At 34.8% G+C, this 23,444-nt stretch overlaps 1 protein-coding gene across 1 annotated transcript in view; it reads left to right on the forward strand.

Moving 5' to 3' along the window:
* Nucleotides 1-23,444, forward strand: part of LOC150096301 (folliculin-interacting protein 1-like) — a 159,922-nt gene that overhangs the window by 31,677 nt on the left and 104,801 nt on the right. Inside the window, exons 3-4 of the mRNA XM_090409026.1 lie at nt 5,951-6,129; nt 14,438-14,555. Of these exons, the coding sequence (XP_090265152.1) occupies nt 5,951-6,129; nt 14,438-14,555 (297 nt within the window). The remainder of the gene's footprint in view (nt 1-5,950; nt 6,130-14,437; nt 14,556-23,444) is intronic.

A 23,444-nucleotide genomic window follows, 5' to 3' on the forward strand; every position in this document is an offset into this window, starting at 1 on the left:
AAAAAATGAAAGAGTTTGAGAACAGGAATCAAACCTTGGAGATTCAGTGGCAAGCTTTGAAGAAAGCCCTGATTGATTCAGCTAGAGAGGCATGTGGTGAAGTTGTCTGCAAGGATAGAAAAATTAGAACTCCATGGTGGACACAGGAAGTTAAAGAGGCAGAGGCAGTGAAGGAAAAGAAGAAAGCATATCAAAAGTTCCTGGCAAATAAGTCAATCTAAGCTTGTGCTCTTAGGGAATACAGAGACAAATGCAAGAATGCTAAACACTGTGTAAAACTAGTTAAACAAAAGTCATGGGAGGACTTTGGCAAGAATATAGAAAATAAATATCAAGAAGGTGACAAAATATTCTGGAGGTTGTTGAAGAAGCTTAGGAATGGGGGAAAGAGTGCTGTAAAATGAGTTAGAGATGATAAAGGTTACATGAAAACCGGAGGAAAAGATATCCTTGAAGTATGGAGTAATTACTTTGAAAGACTGCTAAATGAAATAAGCAGTAATGACAGCACAGTAGTAAAAAACACTGACCAGAGGAATACATATCCATACTTGAAGTAGAAAAAGTCAAAAGGCTTGAAATGTGGAAAGGCAGCAGGAGTAGATGATATTCGACCAGAAATGCTGAAGTATGGTGGTATAAGAGTCTTACAGTGGCTGCACTGCATAGTTCAGAAAGCCTGGACAGAGGGACGAATTCCTGATGATTGGAGTAGAGCTCTCATAGTACCCATATATAAAAAGGGAAATAAAACTGAATGTGAGAATTACAGAGGTATTTCCCTACTGAGTGTTCCTGGCAAGATCTATGCAAGTATACTTGAGAAACGGTTGAGAAGAATTGTGGAAGAAAAGCTTGGTGAAGAACAAGCTGGATTCAGGCCAAATAGAGGCTGTCAGGATCAGATCTTCACTTTACGACAAATAGTCGAGAAAGCATGGGAATATAACAAAGATCTGTATTTAAGTTTTGTCGATTTGGAAAAGGCATATGACAAGGTGCCAAGAGAGAAGCTATTCAATACGTTGCAGTTATATGGTGTCAATGGGGCATTATATCAAGCAATACTTAGTCTTTATTTGAGTTGTAAGTCAGCAGTTATAATTGAAGGAAGTACAGGAAGATGGTTTAATGTTAAATCTAGTGTGAGACAAGGATGTACATTATCCCCTCTGTCATTCATTATCTATATGGATCACATTATGAAGGAAAGTGATATTAAAAAGGATATCAAAATTGGAGATGTTAATGTTAGCTCTTTGCTTTATGCGGATGATGTTATTCTTCTAAATAAATCTGCTACAAGTCTGCAAGATTCTCTGACTAAATTGAATAACTGTTGTAATAGATATGGTATGAAGGTCAGCAAAAAAAAAGACAAAGACAATGAAAATAGGCAGAATCATTGAAAATGTCAACTGTGTTGCAAATGCAGAACCTGTGGAACAAGTAAAACATTTCTGCTAATTAGGCACGATTTTTACTGAAGATGGTAAATTAAATATAGAAATAGACAACAGAATCAGCAAAGCTGGTATGGTGGGAATTCAATTGAATAAATTCATATGGAATAAGAGAGAAATTAGTCGGAACACTAAATTACCTGTATACAAGACAGTGTTCAAACCAGTTTTAACTTATGGATCTGAGATCTGGGTCAGAAGTAAAACACTTGACCATAGACTAGAGACCGCAGATATGAGAGTCCTGAGAAAGATTAGGGGAATGAACAGATGGCATCAATGGCAATATCATATTAAAAATGAGGATATTAGGAAAGAACTTGACATTGTCAGCATCCAGGAATGCGTTAGCAGAGCTAATCTCAGGTGGTATGGTCACTTAAACAGAATGGGTGAAGAAAGATTAGCAAAAGAAGTGTTCTCTGCCAGGTTGGCAACAAAACGACCCAGAGGAAAACCAAGATATAGGTGGATTGATACAGTACAACGTGCCTTAGACGATAGAAATTTAAGATCTGATAATGTTGGAGTCATGACAAGTAACAGACTGATTTGGAGGAAAATTGTAGACAGGAAGTTAGTAATGATGTAATTTTTTTCATGTAGTACTCTCATATCCTGTACACCTCTTGAGGGTACATGGCAGGAATTTGATGATGATTAATGCCACTTTCTTTCATAATGTGATCCATATAGATGATGAATTAAATTGGAGATAATGCGCATCCTTGTCTTATACTTCATTTAACATCAAACCATCTTTCTGTACCTCCTTCAATTCTAACTGCTGACCCACAATTGAAATATTGACTATATATAGCTTGAATATAACATCTCATTTACGCCATATAACTGTAACATTTTTGAGCAATGTTTCCCTGTGCACCTTGTTATATGCCTATTTCAAAACACAGATCTTTGTTGTATTCCCGTGATTTCTCAACTGTTTTTCTTAAAGTGAAAATTTGATCTTGACAACATCTGTTTGTATATTACATAAATCCTGAACCAGGATTATGCATTATGCTTGCATAAATCTTACTAGGAATGCTAAATAGGGAAATTCCTCCCTAATTCTCTTTGTTTTATTGCCCTTTTTATAAATGGATACTATGTGAGCACTGCTCCAACCATCTGGAATTTAATCTCTTTGACCAGACCTTTTGAAATTATGCAGTGTAGTAAGTGTAAAAGTTTTATACCTCCATATTTGAGCATTTCTGGTTGAATATCATCTACTCCAGCTGTCTTTCTATATCACTGTCATTTATGTTGGTTTTCCCTACCTAATGTATAGATATGTATCCCTGATTGCATTCCTCTTGAATGTTTTTTACCATACTGTCACTGCATGTTTCATTTAGTAGTCTTTCAGAATAATTACTCCAGATATCTAGAATATCTTCATATTTTCTTTTTTATTCCTTTTACAGTATCCTTTCTTCCATTTCTAAGATTTTTCAATAATGATCAAAATATTTTGCCACCTTCCTGAAATGCAAAGTCTTCCCATGACTTTTATTTAGCTAGTTTTACACATTGCTTTGCTTTCTTACATTTTTCTCCATATTCTCCCAGAGTACAAGTTGACTCACTAGCCAGGAATTTTTGATACACTTTCTTCTTTTCTTTAGCTGCCTGTTTAATTTTCTTGGTCAACTATGTAGTTTTAGTTTTTCTATCCTTTCAGACAACCTAATCACATTCCTCTCTGGCTGAAATTATTAATGTTTTCTTCAAACTTTTATTTTTTGTCAAATAGCACTTGAGTCTACATTTCATCTCTGAATGCTGCTCAGTTTTGATTCATTTTAAAAAATTTCTTACACTTCTTTTCCATATGATATTCAGTTTTATCCTGCTTAAAACTGAATTCTGATTACTTCAGATTTCAAATCTTTTGTGTGTGTTCTGAACCAGCACATAAAAGTATTGCTATCAACTAACTTTTCTTATTTTCTGCATCTTCTCTCTGCACACATTTGCATTCATCTTTATGTACACATCTTTATGTTGGAATATGGAATATGGTATTAGTAATAATTATTCCATGACTTGGACTGAAATCCAGCAGGTCCTTACTATTGTTATGAAAGAGCAACTTTTTCTTTGTGTCAGCTGCCTTCTCCAATGTCCTGAAAAATTCCTCCACTTTTTCCCTAGAAGAACCTTTTGTGGGACCGAAGTCATAAAGTCTCATTCCAGTTCCCTATTCTGATATGGCCTTCAAAAAAATTATTTTTGTATGCAGTTGAATACTATAGCTACTCTTTTTTCCTGTTGTTACTACATGAATATAACATCTTATATTTTTCTTAGAAAAATCTCAATCTTAGAAAACAAATGGAATTACCAAAAGAACTGGATATGTACTGGACTCATGTAATAGGTGTTACTGAAACAAAGAACACAAAAAGTGAGTCCAGTACATGTACATTTCTTTTCTGTTGATGCTTGTTATGTTGTAGGTGCTAATCTTAAATTCTTTTGATTTTGAGATAGGATTTATTTTAGTAACTGACTTTCACTGTACACTCTAGTGTGCAGTGAATAACAGTTTTCATCCTTGATGAAAATGATGGTTGACCTTGTTTAACCAGGTGATACCCCAAGCAGTATTAATCTAATGCTACATGTATTCTTAATGGCTTAAACTGATATAACAATGTGGTTGACTAAATCCCAGATTCCCAGTGTTTGTTCAATATCCAGGTAGATATCTACTAACAGGGTACACTATGAAAACTGAGGATTGGATTTTAGATCAGAAGCCCCAGTCAGGTCTCTCCTTCCTTAAAAGGCTATATGAAAGTCTCCTCTTAGTTATCCATCTTTGATCTTTAAGCACTTTGGGACCTGTTCTTGGATTTTATAAATGTCATTTAAAAAAAAAATATTCACATTTATATGTGCTTCCAACTTTCTTCGCATTATTTATCACTTGTGGAATTTTTTTGTGGTTTAAATTTTTTTTAAATTTATGGTGAGATAATTCCAAACAGTTCATTTTTACTTTTGTTTTTTCTTGCAATTTTAATATTTCCATTTAATATTTATCCAGAATTTTGTTAATATTAGGGATATTGAATAGCAGTGAAAATATTTCACAGAATGTGCTCTATGGCAAAATCAATGAATTTTTCTTCAAACTCTTTATGCAGATTTTTCAAAAAAAGTTTTTTATTCATATACTTCTGTGGATTGCTAAGCAATAGGAAAGTTGAAAAAAAAATTTTTTTTTTTTTTGTCTTGCCACAGTTGCAATTTCTTTTTTGAATGCTTGCACAGCTCTGTATAGTGTGGTTATATTTCATTTCCTTTTTGCAGTTATGCTTTTAATGGGAGTGAATAATATAAGGGATGAATAGTGATATCCCCTATAAATCATGAAGTCATTGTTGAATTCTCTAAAGAGATCATGACTTCTAAGGCCGTAACAGGCTACTCCAGGCCTAAATCCTTGAAAAGACGATGATGACTGTTCATTGCTTAGCTCAGGTCTAGGGTTTCTTTGATATCCATGAACAGTTTGACCTCGTCTTTCAATTTTCAAAAATCGATTTAACATTGCTCCTTTCGGCAACCAATGAACTGTGCAATGAGTCAAATCATAATTCAACATAAATTTGAGGAGTTCCATAAATTCATGATGTGCAGATTTAGATTTAATTTTGTTGGTATGTTTTACAGCTGCATTCATCACATTTTCAATATTAATTAACTGTCTAGAAACAGCATTTCTTGCTTAATTATTCAATGAAAAATAAATTTCTAAGCATATAAACTGTTGCTCATATCCTTTTATTCAAATATGCCAAAGAGTCAACTACCATAGATCTAGTGCCACTAGTGAATATTCTTTCTGACTTACTGTCTCCGAATTGAAAGAAAGAAGAAAAAACAGAAATTTTAATATAACAGAAGAATTGCTATCACATTAAAATTTCTGTTTTTTCTTCTGATAAAAATAGATAGCTGAGCTGTATCTGCTAATTCAGTGCTTTCTTCAAAACGCAACAAATAGAAATCAAAATTAGGACTTTAAAGAATAGAAATGTAACTGTATTATTATTAATGAGAACTGCAGCACCTTCAATACCTTCCTTGAATAGATATCATATCAGTTCACTATGAAGTTTGAGACAACAAGACATAAAAGCAGTGATCAGTTTTTCAGATCATTAAAGAAAACAATACCGGTAGCATTTGCACTTTTCAACAAAATTACATTACTTCTGTAATCATCAAATTATTCACTGATGAAAAATCCACAAGAGTATATAATCTTAGTTCTGGTAGGAGATTGTTACAACAAACCTGATATCCAGTTTATCGGTGATGTACTGAATAGATGCATAGATGACATATGGCAAAACATTAAATATCTTCCAGCAGCTTCAAAGATAATGGTTCAGAGGAGGAGAAGGACCTTATAATACATCCTGATATTTTTAGTACTTCATCAAAATTATTTTTTTCCTTTTCAGGCATTACATAAGCTTCGGAAATCACTGCAGGACTTATACACTGCTCCCCGTTTAATATCGCCAGTATGGTTATCATTGGCATCATCATCATCACCAACAAAATACCAGCAGCAGTGTTCAAGATTTATTGGTGACTTAACAGCTTTGTTAGAGGAATTTGACACTAAGCATACCAATTTGTAAGTAACAAACATTACATACCCTGAGTTGCTGTGTTTGCTGTGTTCAGTTTTATTAAAGATACTTTGAGTTTGTTAGGTCTAGTAAAAATGGATATAATTCAAGATATCACCTGTGATTTTAATTTTTGTTAATGTTGATAAGTATCCATTTAAACTTGTTTAATTTAATTCATGTTCACTCATTCTGCAGACATGTACAAATTGGCAAGTTGGAAATTTATATACGGGGTTTCAAACTGTTTTAGAAATATGGCAAATATCTGTTTTGTCCTTTCAAGATAAACTGCTTAGCAATAAGAAACCAAATGTCAGTCTGAATGGCAAATGAAATTTGAACAATTAAGATTAATTTATAATAATATAGCACAGGCAAAGAAATATCATTAACAAAGTCAAAGCTAATAGATAAAACTATATATATACAGGGTGTCCTCACAGTTAGCCTAGTGGCTTTGCACTTCACAACCATATGCCTGGAGAAGGCGTGTCCTAGGTTCGATTCCCGTTGACAACATGAGGAGCTTAAGGATCTTCCTCAGCCATAGCCAAGTTAGCTAGTCTTGGGCGTGGACAGCAGGGTTTTTCCCCAGTTTATCCTGGGATTTTTCCTCCCGCAAAGCAAGCAAACCAGTCCCGTGAACACGTGCTTCGACAGACATGGGATACTACTAGGAATAAGGAGCAACCAACCTATTCTGCAGGATTATCAGTTACAGAATCTTACGCGGTAAAATGTGTAGGCTTGTGCAAAAACTTAACATATGATGAGGATGATATACAGGGTGTTTCAAAAGGGGGGGTGGGTATACAACTTTGAATGACAACAGAAATGATGATAAATGAACAATTTCTTAAATATATTTCTGCTACTGAGATTTTTAAACTCATCTTTCTATGAGTGCAACATAGGCCTTTCTATAATATATTCTGTAATTTGTGATTTTAACTTTCTGTGATAGAGTTGATTCTTGATGCAAACATAAGTTTGTGGTTTAGCAGTTCTGAGGGAAGTTTTCAGTATTGAGACCACACTGTTATGTAATTAAAGAGTTTAATAAATAATATGCAATTCAAACCTGACAAGTTTCGTAAGTCATAAGACTTACATCACCATGGATACTGGTACATAAGTTTTACACAACAAAAGCCTATTAACAATTAATTACGCATATTAGTTATTATATATGTTTTTGATAACTTCACAACTGTAATATATAATTGATAAACCAGAATACAAATGTTGGTTTATCAATTCTCACTATGAAAAACCCTTATGGACCACTCAGTTCTTTATAGTAGAATGCATTTCCTTTGCAATGGTTTTACAGTAGATGCCTATTATAGCAAACCACTGGTGACCAGAAAATAGTTTGTATATAGTGCATGGTTCTCTAGAATGAATTTAGACAGAAAAAGCCCACCCACTCCATTCCCAACAAATTAAAGAAATGGCAGATCATAGAAAATAGTAGATAATGGCAGGAAATTATAATTGATGACAGAACACAGAGGATCAACAGAAACCATGTATAAAGCACACAAAACAATGACATACAAGTACAAATGCATATGGAATTATAAAAATGAAAATTCAGAATTCATGTAATGCATAAAGGTAGGTTGCTGATAGTCAGAGACTGACTGACTGAGACTTGCCACTGAGACTCCATGATTTGGTTCTTGTTTTCAACCTGTTTTATTCTTTCTTCAGTAATGCTTGTATAGTTGAGTGTGCAGTTTCCTTTAAAAGCAGTTCATTAATTATTTTTAAAACTTTTTTTACATACTATTCTTTTTAATGTGCTATTCAGTTTTATCCTACTTAAAACTAAGTGATGGTTACTTCCAATTTCAAATCCTCTGTATACCTTTGTATCCTGAACCAACATGAAGATATCACTATCAATAGTAACATAGTCATTGAGGCTTTTCTTATTTCTTGTTTCTTCTCTCCATGTGAATTTGTGCACACTTTATAATGTAACATGAAGATGTGTGCTAATAACATGGTGTTATGAATGACTAGTTCATATGCTGAGCAGAAATCCGGCAGATGCTTACTGTTATTATTAACCTTGCCCTTTTCTCCAAATTATTCCAGAACATTTCCTACTCTGCTGTTTAGATCTTTAACAAGTACTACACTTTTTCCATTTTCTTTATGTTAGCCACTTGCTGAAGTGATCCAAAATAAATTCCTCTACTGTTTCCTCCTTCTGTGGATCATAGATGCAAATAAGTTTCATTGTCTATTTTCTCAGCCTGATAAGTCTGGTCTAGTACATCATGTAGTTGACATTAGCCACAGAATCTTCTAGTCTTAGACCCATCTTCTAGACCATTTGAATTTCAAATTTTAGTATTTGTTTAAAGGCTACTGAAGAACTACTACATTGCCCAACTTGAACTGTAATGATTGTCATTTCTTATGTAAAATATGGGTCTTATTCTTATTAACTGTAAGCAGCGTTTTTTCAAATCACATCTTGCAATATTGCATTGCACTGCACTGGTGTGCAGCTTATATCTTTTGAAATCCATTGTCTTTATTCTGCCTTGTTTGAATTGTCTGTTCACTGATTTGATTTAATAAAGTATTATTTAACTCCTGTGTCTACTTATTTCAGTTTTTGTAGTTGCTCATAAATTGAAGACTATAGATATGTGAGTTCTGAGGAAAATTAGGGGAACGAACAGACATCACTGGCAGAATTGTGTTAAAAATGATGATACTAGGAAGGACCTCAACATTGTGAGCAGCGTTGATCACTGGTGGTATAGTTGCTTGAACAGAATGGGAGAGGAAAGGTTACCGAAACAGTTGTTTGATGGCAGGAAAAAAATATCCAAAGAGTACCAACATCAGTAAGAAGTGCTTTAAAAGACTGACATATAAGATCAGTATTGGCATCCTGATAACAGACTAATTTGGAGAAAAATTGTTTGTAGGAAGTTAATGATGTAAAATTTTCATTTCTTAGGATTCCCATTATCATTTGCATTTTTACTTGTTGTTGTCATTGTGTGTACTTCATGATTATATGGCTCCTGCCTTTCCTTTGTTCTGTTTCCTGCCATTTTCCTGACCTCAGCTAGTTTCTTCCCATCTTTTATTTTGTAGTTGTAATACGAAACATGAATGAGTGTTATTCAGTATTTCCTCCAGGATTACTCCCAACAGTTCTAATTTGTGACATGAATTGTGACATCATTTACGAATAAATTCAGTTTGGTGTCAAGAAGATGGTATTTTTACAGTTTCCAATAGCAATTTTAAAATAGCATTGGTTATAGGATTGGGCTGGATCTTTTCCATAATTCATTATAGTGCTTATGTAAAATATTGTGTAGGATTTTTAGTTTTCTTTGTTTTTTTGTGTTATTTCTTAGACTGCACTGATTTAAGGAAAGTCTTGCTCGTTTTACATTTAATCCTTTATACTGGATTGATCGTGCTATCTCACAAAGCTTATTTATACTACAATGTTACTTCCCTCTATCTTAATTTGCATCCCCCCTTATCTTCCTGCTCTAGCCCTTTGTTCCTAACACACATGTAGCAGACTCAAAATATGGTTATTGCTGGCTACATGATTGTGGTTTATTCAATTTCTCACACTCTCCAGTCTGACAAATTTATTTGATTTATGGCTGTGCCAGTCAGACTAGATAATAGAGAATGAGGAATCGAAAAATGGATCAATGGCAATATCTAGTTAACTTACTCGTATCCATATAGCAAGTCATGGCAACATCAATTAAATACACAGATTCATAAATATTTTAAGATAGTGCAATGGCAATGATCAGAATTAGAATGCTGTTCAACAAAGGCATTTATTCTAACAAAAGAAATTGTAATTACAAACAAGACAAATAGTGGGGAATAACTGTTCCTCGCAGCATAGCTAACTCCATAAAATACATTACTCGATTAAAACATATACAATTCTGCTCTCATGCAATTCTAACACTACTTAGTATAGTACAATCTTAGGACAAACTCTTATTTAACAATTACATACAGTTACACATATCTACAATGCAATAACATTGACATGATGTGGTTACTCACAGTTTCTACCTTGTAAACAGTCCTTCACTATGAACAAAGTTTCCTTTGGAACAACTCATGTCTTTGCTTTGATATGGACATTTCTTTCTCTTTTTTTTTTCTCTGTTGGCAGCTGCCTGTCGTTTACACTGGTAGGTAGTTGAGGAGACTATCATTTTGCCTTCGACGTATGTCCATCTGGTCCCAGTCCGTTGAGCTTGAGATCACTGGGAATGTGCCCTGCTATACTGTGAGATACATCAGCAGACATACTTGGGAACTGCCTAGAGAATTTCAGGGAGAGGGACCATCTACGAAACTCCACCAACAAACCGTGAGTGTACCCTCTGAGTCAAGCGGTATGAGCTACAAAACCTCCAGCCCCCAGAACACCTAATAATCTCACTTTTTCTTTCTCCTCAGCTCCTTAAAAGTCCTCCTTGTTCTTTGTTTCCTCTCTGAAGTGTCTGTGATCACCCTCCAGCACGATGACGTCACTTGTGTTCTCTTTTGCCAAAAGTCTTTGTTTTAGGTGCCTAAATATTTGCAAGTTGTTGCGAACTTTTTTTGATTGCTGACTTACTATACTAATAAGGCATAATTCCTTTCCTTTGGCTTTTTTACAAGCTATAGTTACATAGGTAATATCTAAAAATATTTTACAGTGTAGTCAATAAAAATTGACTACACTGTATATCACCATTATTGTTTAACCTTTATAGTGCTTAGATGCTTAGAAAAGCACTTGAGGATGTAGAAGAAGAAATAAAAATAAATGGAAGCATCATTAATAACTTAAGATATGCAGATGATGTAGTGGTGATGGCAGAAAGTGAAAATGGATTACAACAAATTGTTCAAAGAATTGAAAACTCTTGTAAAGAGTACAGACTAAGGATTAACACAAAGAAGACCAAGATAATGATAATGGGCAGAAAAATAGGAGATAATGTAAAGATAAGATGTGGAAGAAAGATTTCAATATTTAGGTAACTGGATCTCAGAGAAAGGAACTTCAGAGTTGGACATTAGAAATAGAATTCCTGTTCCTGTCAGGTGTCTTCTCCCTCCAGGAGATTGACTACCATGTGTCTCCACCATGTCCTATTCTGTGTCTCTCTGCTGCATTCCTCATATGAGAGATAGGTCCAGTCTTCTATATTTTTCATCCACTTCAATCTTTGTCTTCCTCTGTTTCTCTTTCCCTCAACAGTTCCTTTGAGAAGTGTCCTTTGTAGGCAGTTATGTCTCAGAATGTGTCCAAAATATCTGAGTTTTCTCTTTTTAATTTCTTTCATCAGGCTCCTGTTTATGCCTGCCATCTCTAGTACCTCTTCATTTGTCTTTCCATGATATGCTCATAATTCTTTGCAGCATCCACATTTCAAAGGCCTCCAGTTTTTTCACACTCAGATTGGAGATTATGTATTATAGACTATAGTCTGTACACTCATTGACACTTTTACCTCAACTCACTTTTTGCACCTGTTCTAATTTATTTCCTTTTATATTGATGCATATTTTTGGTATTTTCTTTTCTCTTGAAATTATCATGATTTTTGTCTTTTTAAAGTTGAAACTGAGGCCATACTGTTCAGTATACTAGAGGGTTTCATCTATAAGAGTTTTGAGGTCATATTTATTTTCAGCTAGAAGAATATCATCTGCATATCTTAGGTTGTTAATATTTCTGCCCCCTACAGTGATTCCTTTGAGGTTACTAATTTTATTAAATATTTCTTTTGTGTACAGATTAAAGAGAATTGGAGAAAAGACACAGCCTTATCTCACCTTTCTGAACTGGGAATTCTTCTGAGGTCTCTCTGTTTATTCTCAAAGATGCAGTCTGTTCCCGGTAAAGATTAGTTAATAGCCTAATGTCTTTTCCATCTATGCCTATTTTTGAAAGGATTTCAATTAATTGTTCATGTTGGACATTGTTGGATGCCTTTTTGTAATCTATGAAGCAGAGGTACACATCTTTTTGTTTTTCTAGATATCTTTCTGTGAATTCTGACGTTGAAAATACCTTCTCTTGTACCTACATTTTCCTTGAAGCTACTTTGTGTATCATTTATTTCTATGTTTATTTTTCTTTTATTTCTTTCAAGAATAATGTATAGGAGGACTTTTGATACTTGACTGATGAGGCTGATTGTCCTGAACTCTTCACATCTTGTAGCTTTTTTTTTTTTTTTTTTTGGGAATTGGAATGAAAATTGAGTGATTAATATCTTTGGGTAGAAATCCAGTCTCGTATATTTTATTGCATAATTTTGTTAGAAATTTCAGTCCTCTTTCATCGAGAGCCCTCAACCATTCTGCCAAGATGTTATCTATTCCTGCAGCTTTATGTGGTTCTAGTTTTCTGACGGCATTTTTTTTCAACTTCACAGAGTAAAATGGATGGTCCTTCTAAATCAGTCTGTTCAGGAATATCATTTCTTTGTTGTTCATATAATTTCCTTGTGTATTCAATCCATCTTTCCATGATTTCTTTTTTATCCATTAGAATATGGTCTCTTGAGTCTCTAATGAACTTGCATGGTTTGCTGTATTTGTCCTGCTTGTCATTTCTCTGATCTTTTCATGCATTTCTCTGCTTCTGTATTTTCTATCAAGGTTTTCTATATCTATACATTTATATTTAATCCATTCCTCTTTGGCTTTCCTGCATTCTTTTTTTTTATTTCTTCATTCTTGCTTTTATATTCAGGTTTGTTCTTCAACTTTGTTCTTTGTTCCATCAACGTCAGTATTTTTTCATTCATCCAAGGTTTATTCCTTTTCCTTTTTCATTGTGGGAGTGTATTTTTGGCTGCTTCATTGATGCTATTCATCAATGTTTCCCAGTTCATGTTAATTTCATCAATTGGTGTTCTATTTTCCGTGCGAGTTGTGATGACTTGTTAAGGGATTTTGTGAATTCTTTTATAATGCAGTCTTTAACTTCTTGGTTGTTAAGTGAGTCTGAATTATAAGTTACTCTTATAAATGGTTGGCTTGGTATCTTAAGTTTTATTTTGATTTTTGCAATTACTGGGTTGTGGTCCGATCCAATGTCTGCTCCAGGATATATTTTTGTTGGTGTTATTTCATTTCGGAATCTTTTGCTTATTATTATATAGTCAGTTTAGTTTCTATAGATGTCCTCAGGGCTTTTCCAGGTATATAGTCTTCTGGGAGGATGTTTAAACAGTGTGTTGGCAATTATTAGGTCATTGGTTTCACAGAATTGAAATAATCTTTCACCTCTTTCATTTCTGATTCCAAGCCCTTGGTTTCTCATGCAAAATGAGATTTTTTCTGAGCCCACGTTTGCATTTCTGGTCTTGCTACCCTCTGCAACCCTCTTGCTAGAGAAATAGAATAGGCAAAGCTAAATCTGCATTTATGGAAATGAAGGGAATTTTAATAAACAAGAATATTAAAATAGGTGTTAGAATTGGAATAGTTAAAGCAACAGTTTGGAGTATTGCAAGTTATGGAAGTGAGTCATGGACACTCAGAAAGAGAGATATAAAAAGAATTAATGCAATGGAAACGTGGTGTTATAGAAAGATGGAAAAGATTAGCTATGCAGAGAGAATATCAAATCAAGAAGTTTTAAGAAGAGTTGGGATGGAAAGAACACTGCTAAAGAATATTATGCAAAGAAAGTCCAGATTTGCAGGACATCTTCTGAGAGGTTCTTTGGGACACCTGACAAGAACTATATTACAAGGGAAAGTTGAGGGGAAGAGAAGACGTGGAAGACCAACTAGAGAGTGGTTCTATGACATCGTAGAATGGACTAGTTTAAGAATGAAGGAGGTGACAGACAGAGAGAAATGGAGAAGAGCTGCTCATCTGCTGCAACCTTCTTGCTAGAGGATGCTACTGGATGACAACAACGTAGTCAATTTATATTTAAGACAAAAGAAGAAAAACACAATACATTGTATTTTCTTTATATTTTGACTTGATATCCTTGTAAAACTGAGCTGGATAGATTAACTAAATTAACTTACCGTGCAAGATTTTATACTTACTGTAATGCTTTTGGTTTTCATCAGGACATGTTGACAGTTCATTGTAGTGATAGTTTGTTGTGTGTAATGTGTTTATTGTAGCAATGACTGTGTGCATCTTGGAAAAATACTTGTTAGCCAGGGTTTATCTATCATGAAAAATATATAATTATTATTCCTCTTTAAATAATATAGCATTTCATATTTATTTATTTATTTTATTTTTATTTTTTAAATCTAGCTTTGTTACAACCTTGATGACAGCTGTTCTCACTCACCATCTATCATGGGTGCCAACTGTTACCTTACCTATTGTACTGCCAGTAAAGCACAACTACAAGAAGTGTTCTGCTAAATGGGTAATTTTTATTTTGTTTTATAATATCATGATGCATGGTATTAGGCATCCAGGGAGAAAAAATAGCTAATAAAATTACATAATTAAGTATCCATATTAAGTCACATTAAAGATTAATGAAACAAATCACATTGTCTTTATGTCTCACAAATTAGAGCAGCACTGTCAGATTAAGGAAAGAAAAATTAGGCATGTAAGGCTGGGATACATCGCTTTCAACTAATTCTGCTTCTCTCCAACTCTCTCAACCAGCCTTCTTTTTTCTGTCATTCTTTGTAAAATGAGTGTAGTTCTTTCCTTTTTCTTTCTAGGATCCGCATTAACGCTATCCTTGGGACTTCTTCAATGTCCATTCTCAGCATAAGTGCATTTCCATATACATCACTTTATTTCACTGACAGTGCCTTTTTTGCTTTGTCCGTTTATATAACTAATCATTTGTTATACATTATAACCGAAATATCTTTAATCTTTTATATAAATACTTTGTACAAATATATGCTCGTCATTTTTCCATGGCTCTGATTCATATACACTGAAGTATTCCATTAGCCCCCCCCGATTTACATATTCAGCACGATAATGAAGTGATACCAACATCATGTGTGGCTACTATAATGGGCACGCCTATCCTCTGTATGTAATCAGTAATGGGGAAATGTAAGCCAATTTAACCACAGGCAGATAGTTGGGGCCTGGAGGGCAGGTGCCAGTATTTTGACAACAGCTGCACTTGTTGGTTGATCCCATACTACTGTATTATGGGTGCACAGGACTATGTTAATCATGAACAGACATCCAGCAGAAAGGCTCACATTGTCAGCCACATGTGATTGATTCTATAGGTGAGCATTGGGTGTCATGACTGGTATCTCAGCAATGAATGCAACAGTCACACAGCTCATCCAGAAATACAACAGCGGAGCAGTTTGACCCATTTCCACATGCACCATGCATCGTATCTTGCTTTGCCTGTGGTTTCACAGACCAACAAGGGCACCTATGATGACAGCCAGGCATCCCGAACAGCTCGCATGGGTCAAGGAATATCGAAGATGGAAGTAGGTTGTCCGGAGTGATGAGTCTCATTTCCTGCTGCACATACTGATGGACAGGTTTGCATTTGGCATGAACAGTATGAAGCCCTATTCCCTGGTTGCACACTTGAGGTTCAACAGGCTGGCAAAGATTGTGTTATGGGCTGGGGTAATTTTTCTTGGCATGCCTAGATCTGTTGGTTATCATCCCACAAACACTGAACACTACAGGGACCCATTAGCTGACCATCTCCATCCATATCTACAGAGATCTGCCCTGCAAATAGATTAGAAAAGAGGAATACGAAACTGGAACAAAGAAATAGAAAATATAATAAAAACAAAAATGGACAGTTACCATAAATAGCTAAATTCCAAAACAATAGAAGAGTGCACTAGAAATAGTTTTCTTTTATACTGTATTTCTGCTTTTATTGTTTTGGAAATTAGACATTTGCAATTCCAAAATGAGAAGTAAGGAAAAAATATAAAGAGAGATGGAACAATTTCATAACAGAATTAGAAAAGGATATATTTAAGCCTCAACCCAAAACATATAAAGTAATAAAATACATGAATAAAGAAATAAAAGATAAAAATACAAACAATAGATTTACTAAAATAAAGAGCCTAAAGGCTTCAGTTCAACGATGCAAATTTATATAAATCAAGTGGATATTAAATCCAGCATTATTTCAAAGCTGAATATAGAAACTATGAAAGATTTGTAAAAAAAAAAAATAAAAAAAAATAAAAAAATAAAAAAATTGATGAGTGCTTGCCCAAGTGTCTATATATATAGACACTTGGGTGATATATACGAGGGTGGTCTGAAAAGTTCTCTGCCTCGACCATAGATGGTGACACTATCGGAAAGTTTTTTTTTTCCCCTAAGTTGGTACATCTGTCATAAGCACCCATGTGAAATTGCAAGTCATTCTATCAAGTAGTTTGTTTTATACAGCTGTCTGAAGCAAAAGTGTATCCCTTGAAATGGATAAAATTGAGTATCGTACAGTTATAAAATTCTCCGTAAAAGGTTTAATGCCAAAAGAAATTCATTTGAAGTTCATAAAAGTTTATGGGCACTCTTCTCCTTTGTTTTCGAAAATTAACAAATGGGCTGTCGATTTTGAACGTGGCCATACCAGCCTTGAAGATGATCCATGTAAAGAATATCCAACAAGTGCAACAACACTAGAAATCATTGATCAAGTGCATGATATGGTATTGGATGACTGGTGAGTCAAAGTGCATGAAATGGCTGAAACTATAGGCATTTCAAAAGAACATGTAGGATATATTTTGCATGAAGAATTGCAAATGAAAAAGCTTTGCACAAGATGGGTGCTGTGCTTGCTCACAGCAGATCAAAAATACACTAGCATGAAAATCTCTTAACAGTGCTTGGAGCATTTTAACAAGAGTAAAACTGATTTTTTGCATCGATTCATTACTACGGATGAGACTTGGATCCACCATTACTCACCAGAATCCAAACAGCAGTCAAAACAGTGAACAGAAGCCAGTTGTTCAGCGCCAAAGAAGACAGAGTCGGTTCTATCAGCAGAAAAGGTCATGCCATCGGTGTTTTGGGATGCTAAAGGCATTTTGTTTATGAATTATCTTGAAAAGGATTAAACAGTAACTGAGGAATATTATTCCAATCTTTTAACCAGACTAGACGAAAATATTCGTGAGGAAAGATCCGGTTTGCTGAATAAAAAAAAAAACAATCAGGACTGAATAAATAAATAAACATCAGGACAATGCACCTGCTCACAAAGGTGTTTTGGCAATGAGAAAATTAAGGGATCGGCACTATGAATTGTTGGAACAGCCATCCTATTCCCAGATTTGGCTCCCTCTGACTTCTATCTCTTCCCAAAAACTGAAATTCTTCCTCAATGGTCAACGTTTTTCTTCCGAATCTAGAGATGAATGCAACTGTAGAGGGGTATTTTCAGATCTTACTGAGAACCACTACAAGGACAGGATAATGGGTGCTGGAGCATCGCTAGAATTGATGTATTAGTCTTAAGGAGATTATGTTGAAAAATAATTTTGAAATTATAAATTCGTTTTTTTATTGTTAGGGCCGAGAACTTTTCAGACTACCCTCATATATGCCTTCTATTGGTCCATTCTGATTTGTTGTTTTTCTTCAGAAACCTTAAGAGAGCAAAAATTCTCATTCAGTGCTAAGGAACTTGAAATGTCAGAGAGATGTATATTTCGTAAGAGAACTTTTTTACAAAGCTTTCATAATTTCTACATTCAGCTTTGAAATAATGCTGGATTTAATATCCACTTGATTTATATATTTATATTGCACAGAGGTGGACCAATGTGTTATTAGGTGGATGTTTCTAATGCAAACCTAAGTGTAATAGTAAGGCCTTCACATTTCTATTGTAGATCTTATAACTAGGGTGATTAAGGGTCAAAGCCGTATAACCGAGAGGAGACCTCTACATAGCCTGTAAAGGAATGCAGAGAACTGATTAGGACTTCTGACCTAATGTCCAATCCTCACCTTGTGATACACCCTGTTAGATATCTACCTGGATACTGGATATGAGGATGGGCTGGAAATTTGGGATTTAGCTGACCCAATTATATTCTTGTTGGCTTAAACCACAAACAAAAATGGTACAACATGACAATTTCATGCCACTGTGACATTGTCCTGTTAAACAAGGCCCCCGTTCTTTTCTCCAGGAAACCAGGGCAAACAGCAAAAAAGTCCGCTATTGCAACAAATCTTGAAACACACCCCAACTCGACACTAAATATGAGGCTAATCTTTCTGAATGGCAGGCAGTCTCAAGTAGAGTTATGTGGACAAATATCAGAATGGGGAACTGGACAATGAAACTTATTTGTGCCTATGGTCCTGCAGAAGGTTCTACTAAAGTAGAAGTGGAGGAATTTTTTGAGGCTTTGGAGAAAGCCACTGACACAATGAAAAATTGGTCCTTGTTGGGGATCTAAATAGTAGAGTAGGAAATGATTGTCAGACATACAAAAATATTTTGGAAAAATTTGGAGAAAAGAGCAAAGCTAATAATATTAGCAGATACCTGTATTACTAACACAATGTTCCAACATAAAAATATGCACAAATTCACATGGAGAGAAGAGGCAAGAAATAAGAAAAGTCTCATTGACTATGTCATTGTTGATAGAGATGCTTTCTCCCTGGTGCAAGACACCGGTGTAGAGAGAATTTGAAATTGAAAGTGATCACCATTTAGTCTTGAGCAGGATAAAATTGAATTTCACATTGAAAGCAAGGAGTGCTTAAGGATCAAAGCTATATAACTGAGAGGAGACCTCCACATAGCCTTCAAAGGAATGCGGAGAACTGACCAGGACTTCTGACCTAATGTCCAATCCTCACCTTCTCATGGTGCACCCTGTTAGCTATCTACCTGGATACTGAACGGATGAGGATGGGCTGGAAATTTGGGATTTAACTGACCAAATTGTATCCTTATTGGCTTAAACCAAAATTTCAAATGATGGTACAACATGACAGAATTTCATGCTGGCTGGGGTATCTCTCAGTTAAACAAGGCCCCCTCCCCCCGTTGTTTTTGCCAGGGAATCAGGTCAAACAGCAAAAAAGTCAGCTACTGGAACAAATCCTGAAACTTACCCCAACTCTATATCACCAGAGTTCAAGATCGGTATTATCAACATAAGAAGCCTGAATGGCAAAGAAATGGAGCCAGCTGAGGAACTGGATAAATACCAGATTGACATAATAAGGGTGACCAAAACAAAAAAAGACAAAAACTGATGAGATCTTTCTGAGTAATAAATACAAAATAATATATTCAGCATTGACAATCAAGGAAAAGAAGCAGTAGCCATAGTGTATTCAAAACTAAATAAGAGGTTAATCTTCTTGAATGGTAGGCAGTCTCAAGTAGAGCGATGTGGGCAAATATGAGAATGGGGAACTGGACCATGAGACTTATTTGTGCCTATGGTCCGACAAGTCTCATTTATTGTCTCTGTACACTCTGGTGCAGGACACCAGAGTGTACAGAGGATTCGAAATTGGAAGTGATCACCATTTAGTCTTGACCAGGTTAAAATTGAATTTCATATTGAAAAGAACATGTAAGAAAGTTTTAAAGAGAATAAAAGTTGAGCAGCTCTTAGATGTAAACTGCAGACTAAAATACACAAATATTATTCAAGAAAAAATGAAAGAGTTTGAGAGCAGGAACCAAACCTTGGAGATTCAGTGGCAAGCCTTGAAGAAAACACTGATTGATTCTGCCAGAGAGGCATGTGATGAGGTTGTCTGCAAGGATATAAAAATCAGAACTCCATGGTGGACACAGGAAGCTAAACAGGCAGTGAAAGAAAAGAAAAAAGGATATCTAAAGTTCCTGGCAAATAAGTCAGCTTGTGCTCTTAGAGAATAAAGAGACAAATGTAAGAAATCTAAACACCTGTGTAAAACTAGCTCAACAAAAGTCATGGGAGAGCTTTGGCAAGAACATAGAAGCACAGAAATGGAGGTAAGTCTGCAGTAAAAGTGACATGAAAAGAGGAGAAAAAGGTATCTTTGATGTATGGAGTAATTACTTCAAAAAATTGCTAAATGAAACAAGCAGTGATGATAGCACAGTGGTAAAAAACACTGACCAGGCATGCAGTCAGGAATACATATCATTACTTGAAGTGGAAAAAGCCATCAAAAGCCTGAAATGTGGAAAGGTAGCAGTAGTAGATGATATTTGACCAGAAATGCTCAAGTATGGAGGTATAAAAGTCTTATTTACAATGGCTGCACTACATAGTTCAGAAGGCCTGGACATAGGGACGAATTCCAGATGAATGGAGTAGAGCTCTCATAGTACCCATATATGAAAAGAAAAATAAAACTAAATGTGAGAATTATAGAGGCATTTCATTACTGAGTGTTCCTGGTAAGATATATGCAAGTATACTTGAGAAAAGGTTCAGATGAATTGTGGAAGAAAAGCTTGGTGAAGAATAAGCTGGATTCAGGCTAAATAGAGGCTGTCAGGATCAGATTTTCACTTTACGGCAGATAGTTGAGAAATCATGGGATTATAACAAAGATCTGTATTTAAGTTTTGTAGATCTGAAAAAGGCATATGACAAGATGCAAAGAGAGAAGCTATTCAAAATGCTACAGTTATATGGTGTTCATGGGGTATTATATCAAGCAATACTTAGTCTTTATTTGAGTTTCAGCAGTTAGAATTGAAGTACAGGAAGATGGTTTAATGTTAAATCTGGTGTGAGACAAGGATGTACATTATCCCCTCTGTCATTCATTATCTATATGGATCACACTATGAAAGAAAGTGGTATTGGACCTGATATCAAAATAGTAGGTGTTAATGTCAGCTCTTTGCTTTATGCAGACGATGTTATACTTCTAAATAAATCCTCTACAAATCTGCAAGATTCTCTAACTAAATTGAATAACTGTTGTAATAGATATGGTATGCAGGTCAGCATTAAAAAGGCAAAGACAATGAAAAATAGGCAGAAACATTGAAAATATCAACTGTGAATGGAGAACCTTACATTTCAGCTACTTAGACATGATTTTTAGTGAAGATAGTAAATTAAAAATGGAAATAGACAACAGAATCAACAAAGCTGGTATGGTAGGAAGAACTTATTCCATCTAAATACATAAATTTGTATGGAATAAGAGAGAAATTAGCTGAAACACTAAATTAACTGTATACAAATCAGTGTTCAAACCAATTTTAACTTATGGATCTGAGAGCTGGTTAGAAGTAAAACACTTGACCGAAGACTAGACTGCAGATATGAGAGTCCAGAAAGATTAGGGGCATGAACAGATGGCATCAAAGGCAATATCATATTAAAAACGAGGATATTAGGAAAGAACTTGATATTGTCAGCATCCAGGAATGCATTAGCAGAGCTAATCTCAGATGGTATGGTCACTTAAGCAGAATGGGAGAGGAAAGATTAGCAAAGCAGTTTTTCTCTACCAGGTTAGTAGGAAAAAGATTTCCTACTAACCTGGTATCTTCTACTTCCTGAATCCATAGGAAGACCAAGATATAGGTGGATTGATACAGTAAAAGTGCCTTAGAAGACAGAAATATAAGACCTGATAATATTGGAATCTTGACATTTAACAGACTGATTTGGAGTAAAATTGTAGATAGGAAGTTAGTAATGATGTAAATTTTTCTTGTAGTACTATCATATCCTGTACACCTCTTCAGAGCATATATCAGGAATTTAATGATGATGATGATTGAAAAGAAGAACAAATAAGAAAAGTTTAAAGCAAATAAAAGTTGAACAGCTCTGAGAGGTGAACTGCAGACTAAAAACACACAAACATTATTGAAGAAACAATGAGTTTGGGAACAGGAACCAACCCTTGGAGATTTAGTGACAAGCCCTGAAGAAAGCATTGATTACCTCAGCCATAGAAGCATATGGTAAGGTTGTCTTCAAGGATACAAAAATCAGAACTCCATGGTGGACACAGGAAGTTAAAGTGGCATTAAAGGAAAAGAAGAAAGCATATCAAAAGTTCCTGGTGAATAAGTCAGTTTGTGCTCTTGGAGAATACAGAGACAAATGTAAGAAAGCTAAACAAAAGCCATGGGAAGACTTTGGTAAGAACATAGAAAATAAATATCAGGAAGGTGGCAAAGTATTTTGGAGGCTTTTTGAAAAAGAAATGGCAGAAAGAGTGTTGTAAAAGGAATTAGAGATAATAAAGCTTACATAAATTGTAGAAAAAGATGTCCTTGATGTATGGGGTAATTAATTTGAAAAATTGCTAAATGAAACAAGCACTGACAGCACAGTGATAAAAAAAAAAAACACTCAATAGACATGCAGTCAAGAATACATATCCATACTTGAAATAGAAAAAGCCATCAGAACCCTGAAATGTGAAAAGGCAGTTGGAGTAGATGATATTTAACTAGAAATGGTCAAGTACGGAATTATAAAAGTCTTGCAGTGGCTGCACTACATAGTTCAGAATTTCTACAGAGGGATTAATTCCAGGTGATATTGGATTAGAGCTCCCGTTGTACCCATATATATAAAAAGGGAAATAAAACAATGTGAGAATTACAAAAGTATTTCCCTACTGAGTGTTCCTGGTAATATTTATGCAAGTATACTTGAGAAATGGCTAAGAAGGATTGTGGAAGGGAAGCTTGGTGAAGAACAAGCTGGATTCAGGCTAATCAAAGTTTGTCAGGATCATATTTTCACTTTATGACAAATAGTTGCAAAATCATGGAATCAAAGATCTGTATTTAAGTTTTATAGATGTGGAAAAGACATATGATCAGGTGCCAAGAGAAAAGCTATTCAAATTGCTAGTTATATGGCATCAATGGGGGATTATATCATACAATACTTCGTCTTGATTTAGGTTGTAAGTTAGCAGTTAGAATTGAAGGAAGTACAAGAAAATGGTTTGATGTTAAATCTGGTATCAGATAAGGATGTACGTTATCCCCCTCTGTTACTCATTATTTATATGGATCACATTATTAAGGAATGTGGTTATTAAATCTGATATCAAAATTGGAGATGTTAATCTCACCTCTTTACTTTATGTAGATGATGTTATACTTTTAAATAAATTCATACAAGTCTGCAAGATTCCTTGACTAAATTGATAACTGTTGTAATAAATTTGGTATGGAAATCAGCAATAACAAGACAATGAAAATAGGCAGAAACATTGAAAATATCAACTGCATCATGAATGGAGAACATCTAGAACAGTGCTTCTTAATCTTTTTTTGCCTAGTGCTCCCTTTCAACTATTTGTATAGCCTTGT

Source organism: Typopeltis vanoorti, chromosome 19, assembly GCF_054136105.1.
Source record: "Typopeltis vanoorti isolate ZY-2024b chromosome 19, IOZ_Tvanoo_1.0, whole genome shotgun sequence".
In the NCBI taxonomy this organism is placed as follows: domain Eukaryota; kingdom Metazoa; phylum Arthropoda; class Arachnida; order Uropygi; family Thelyphonidae; genus Typopeltis; species Typopeltis vanoorti.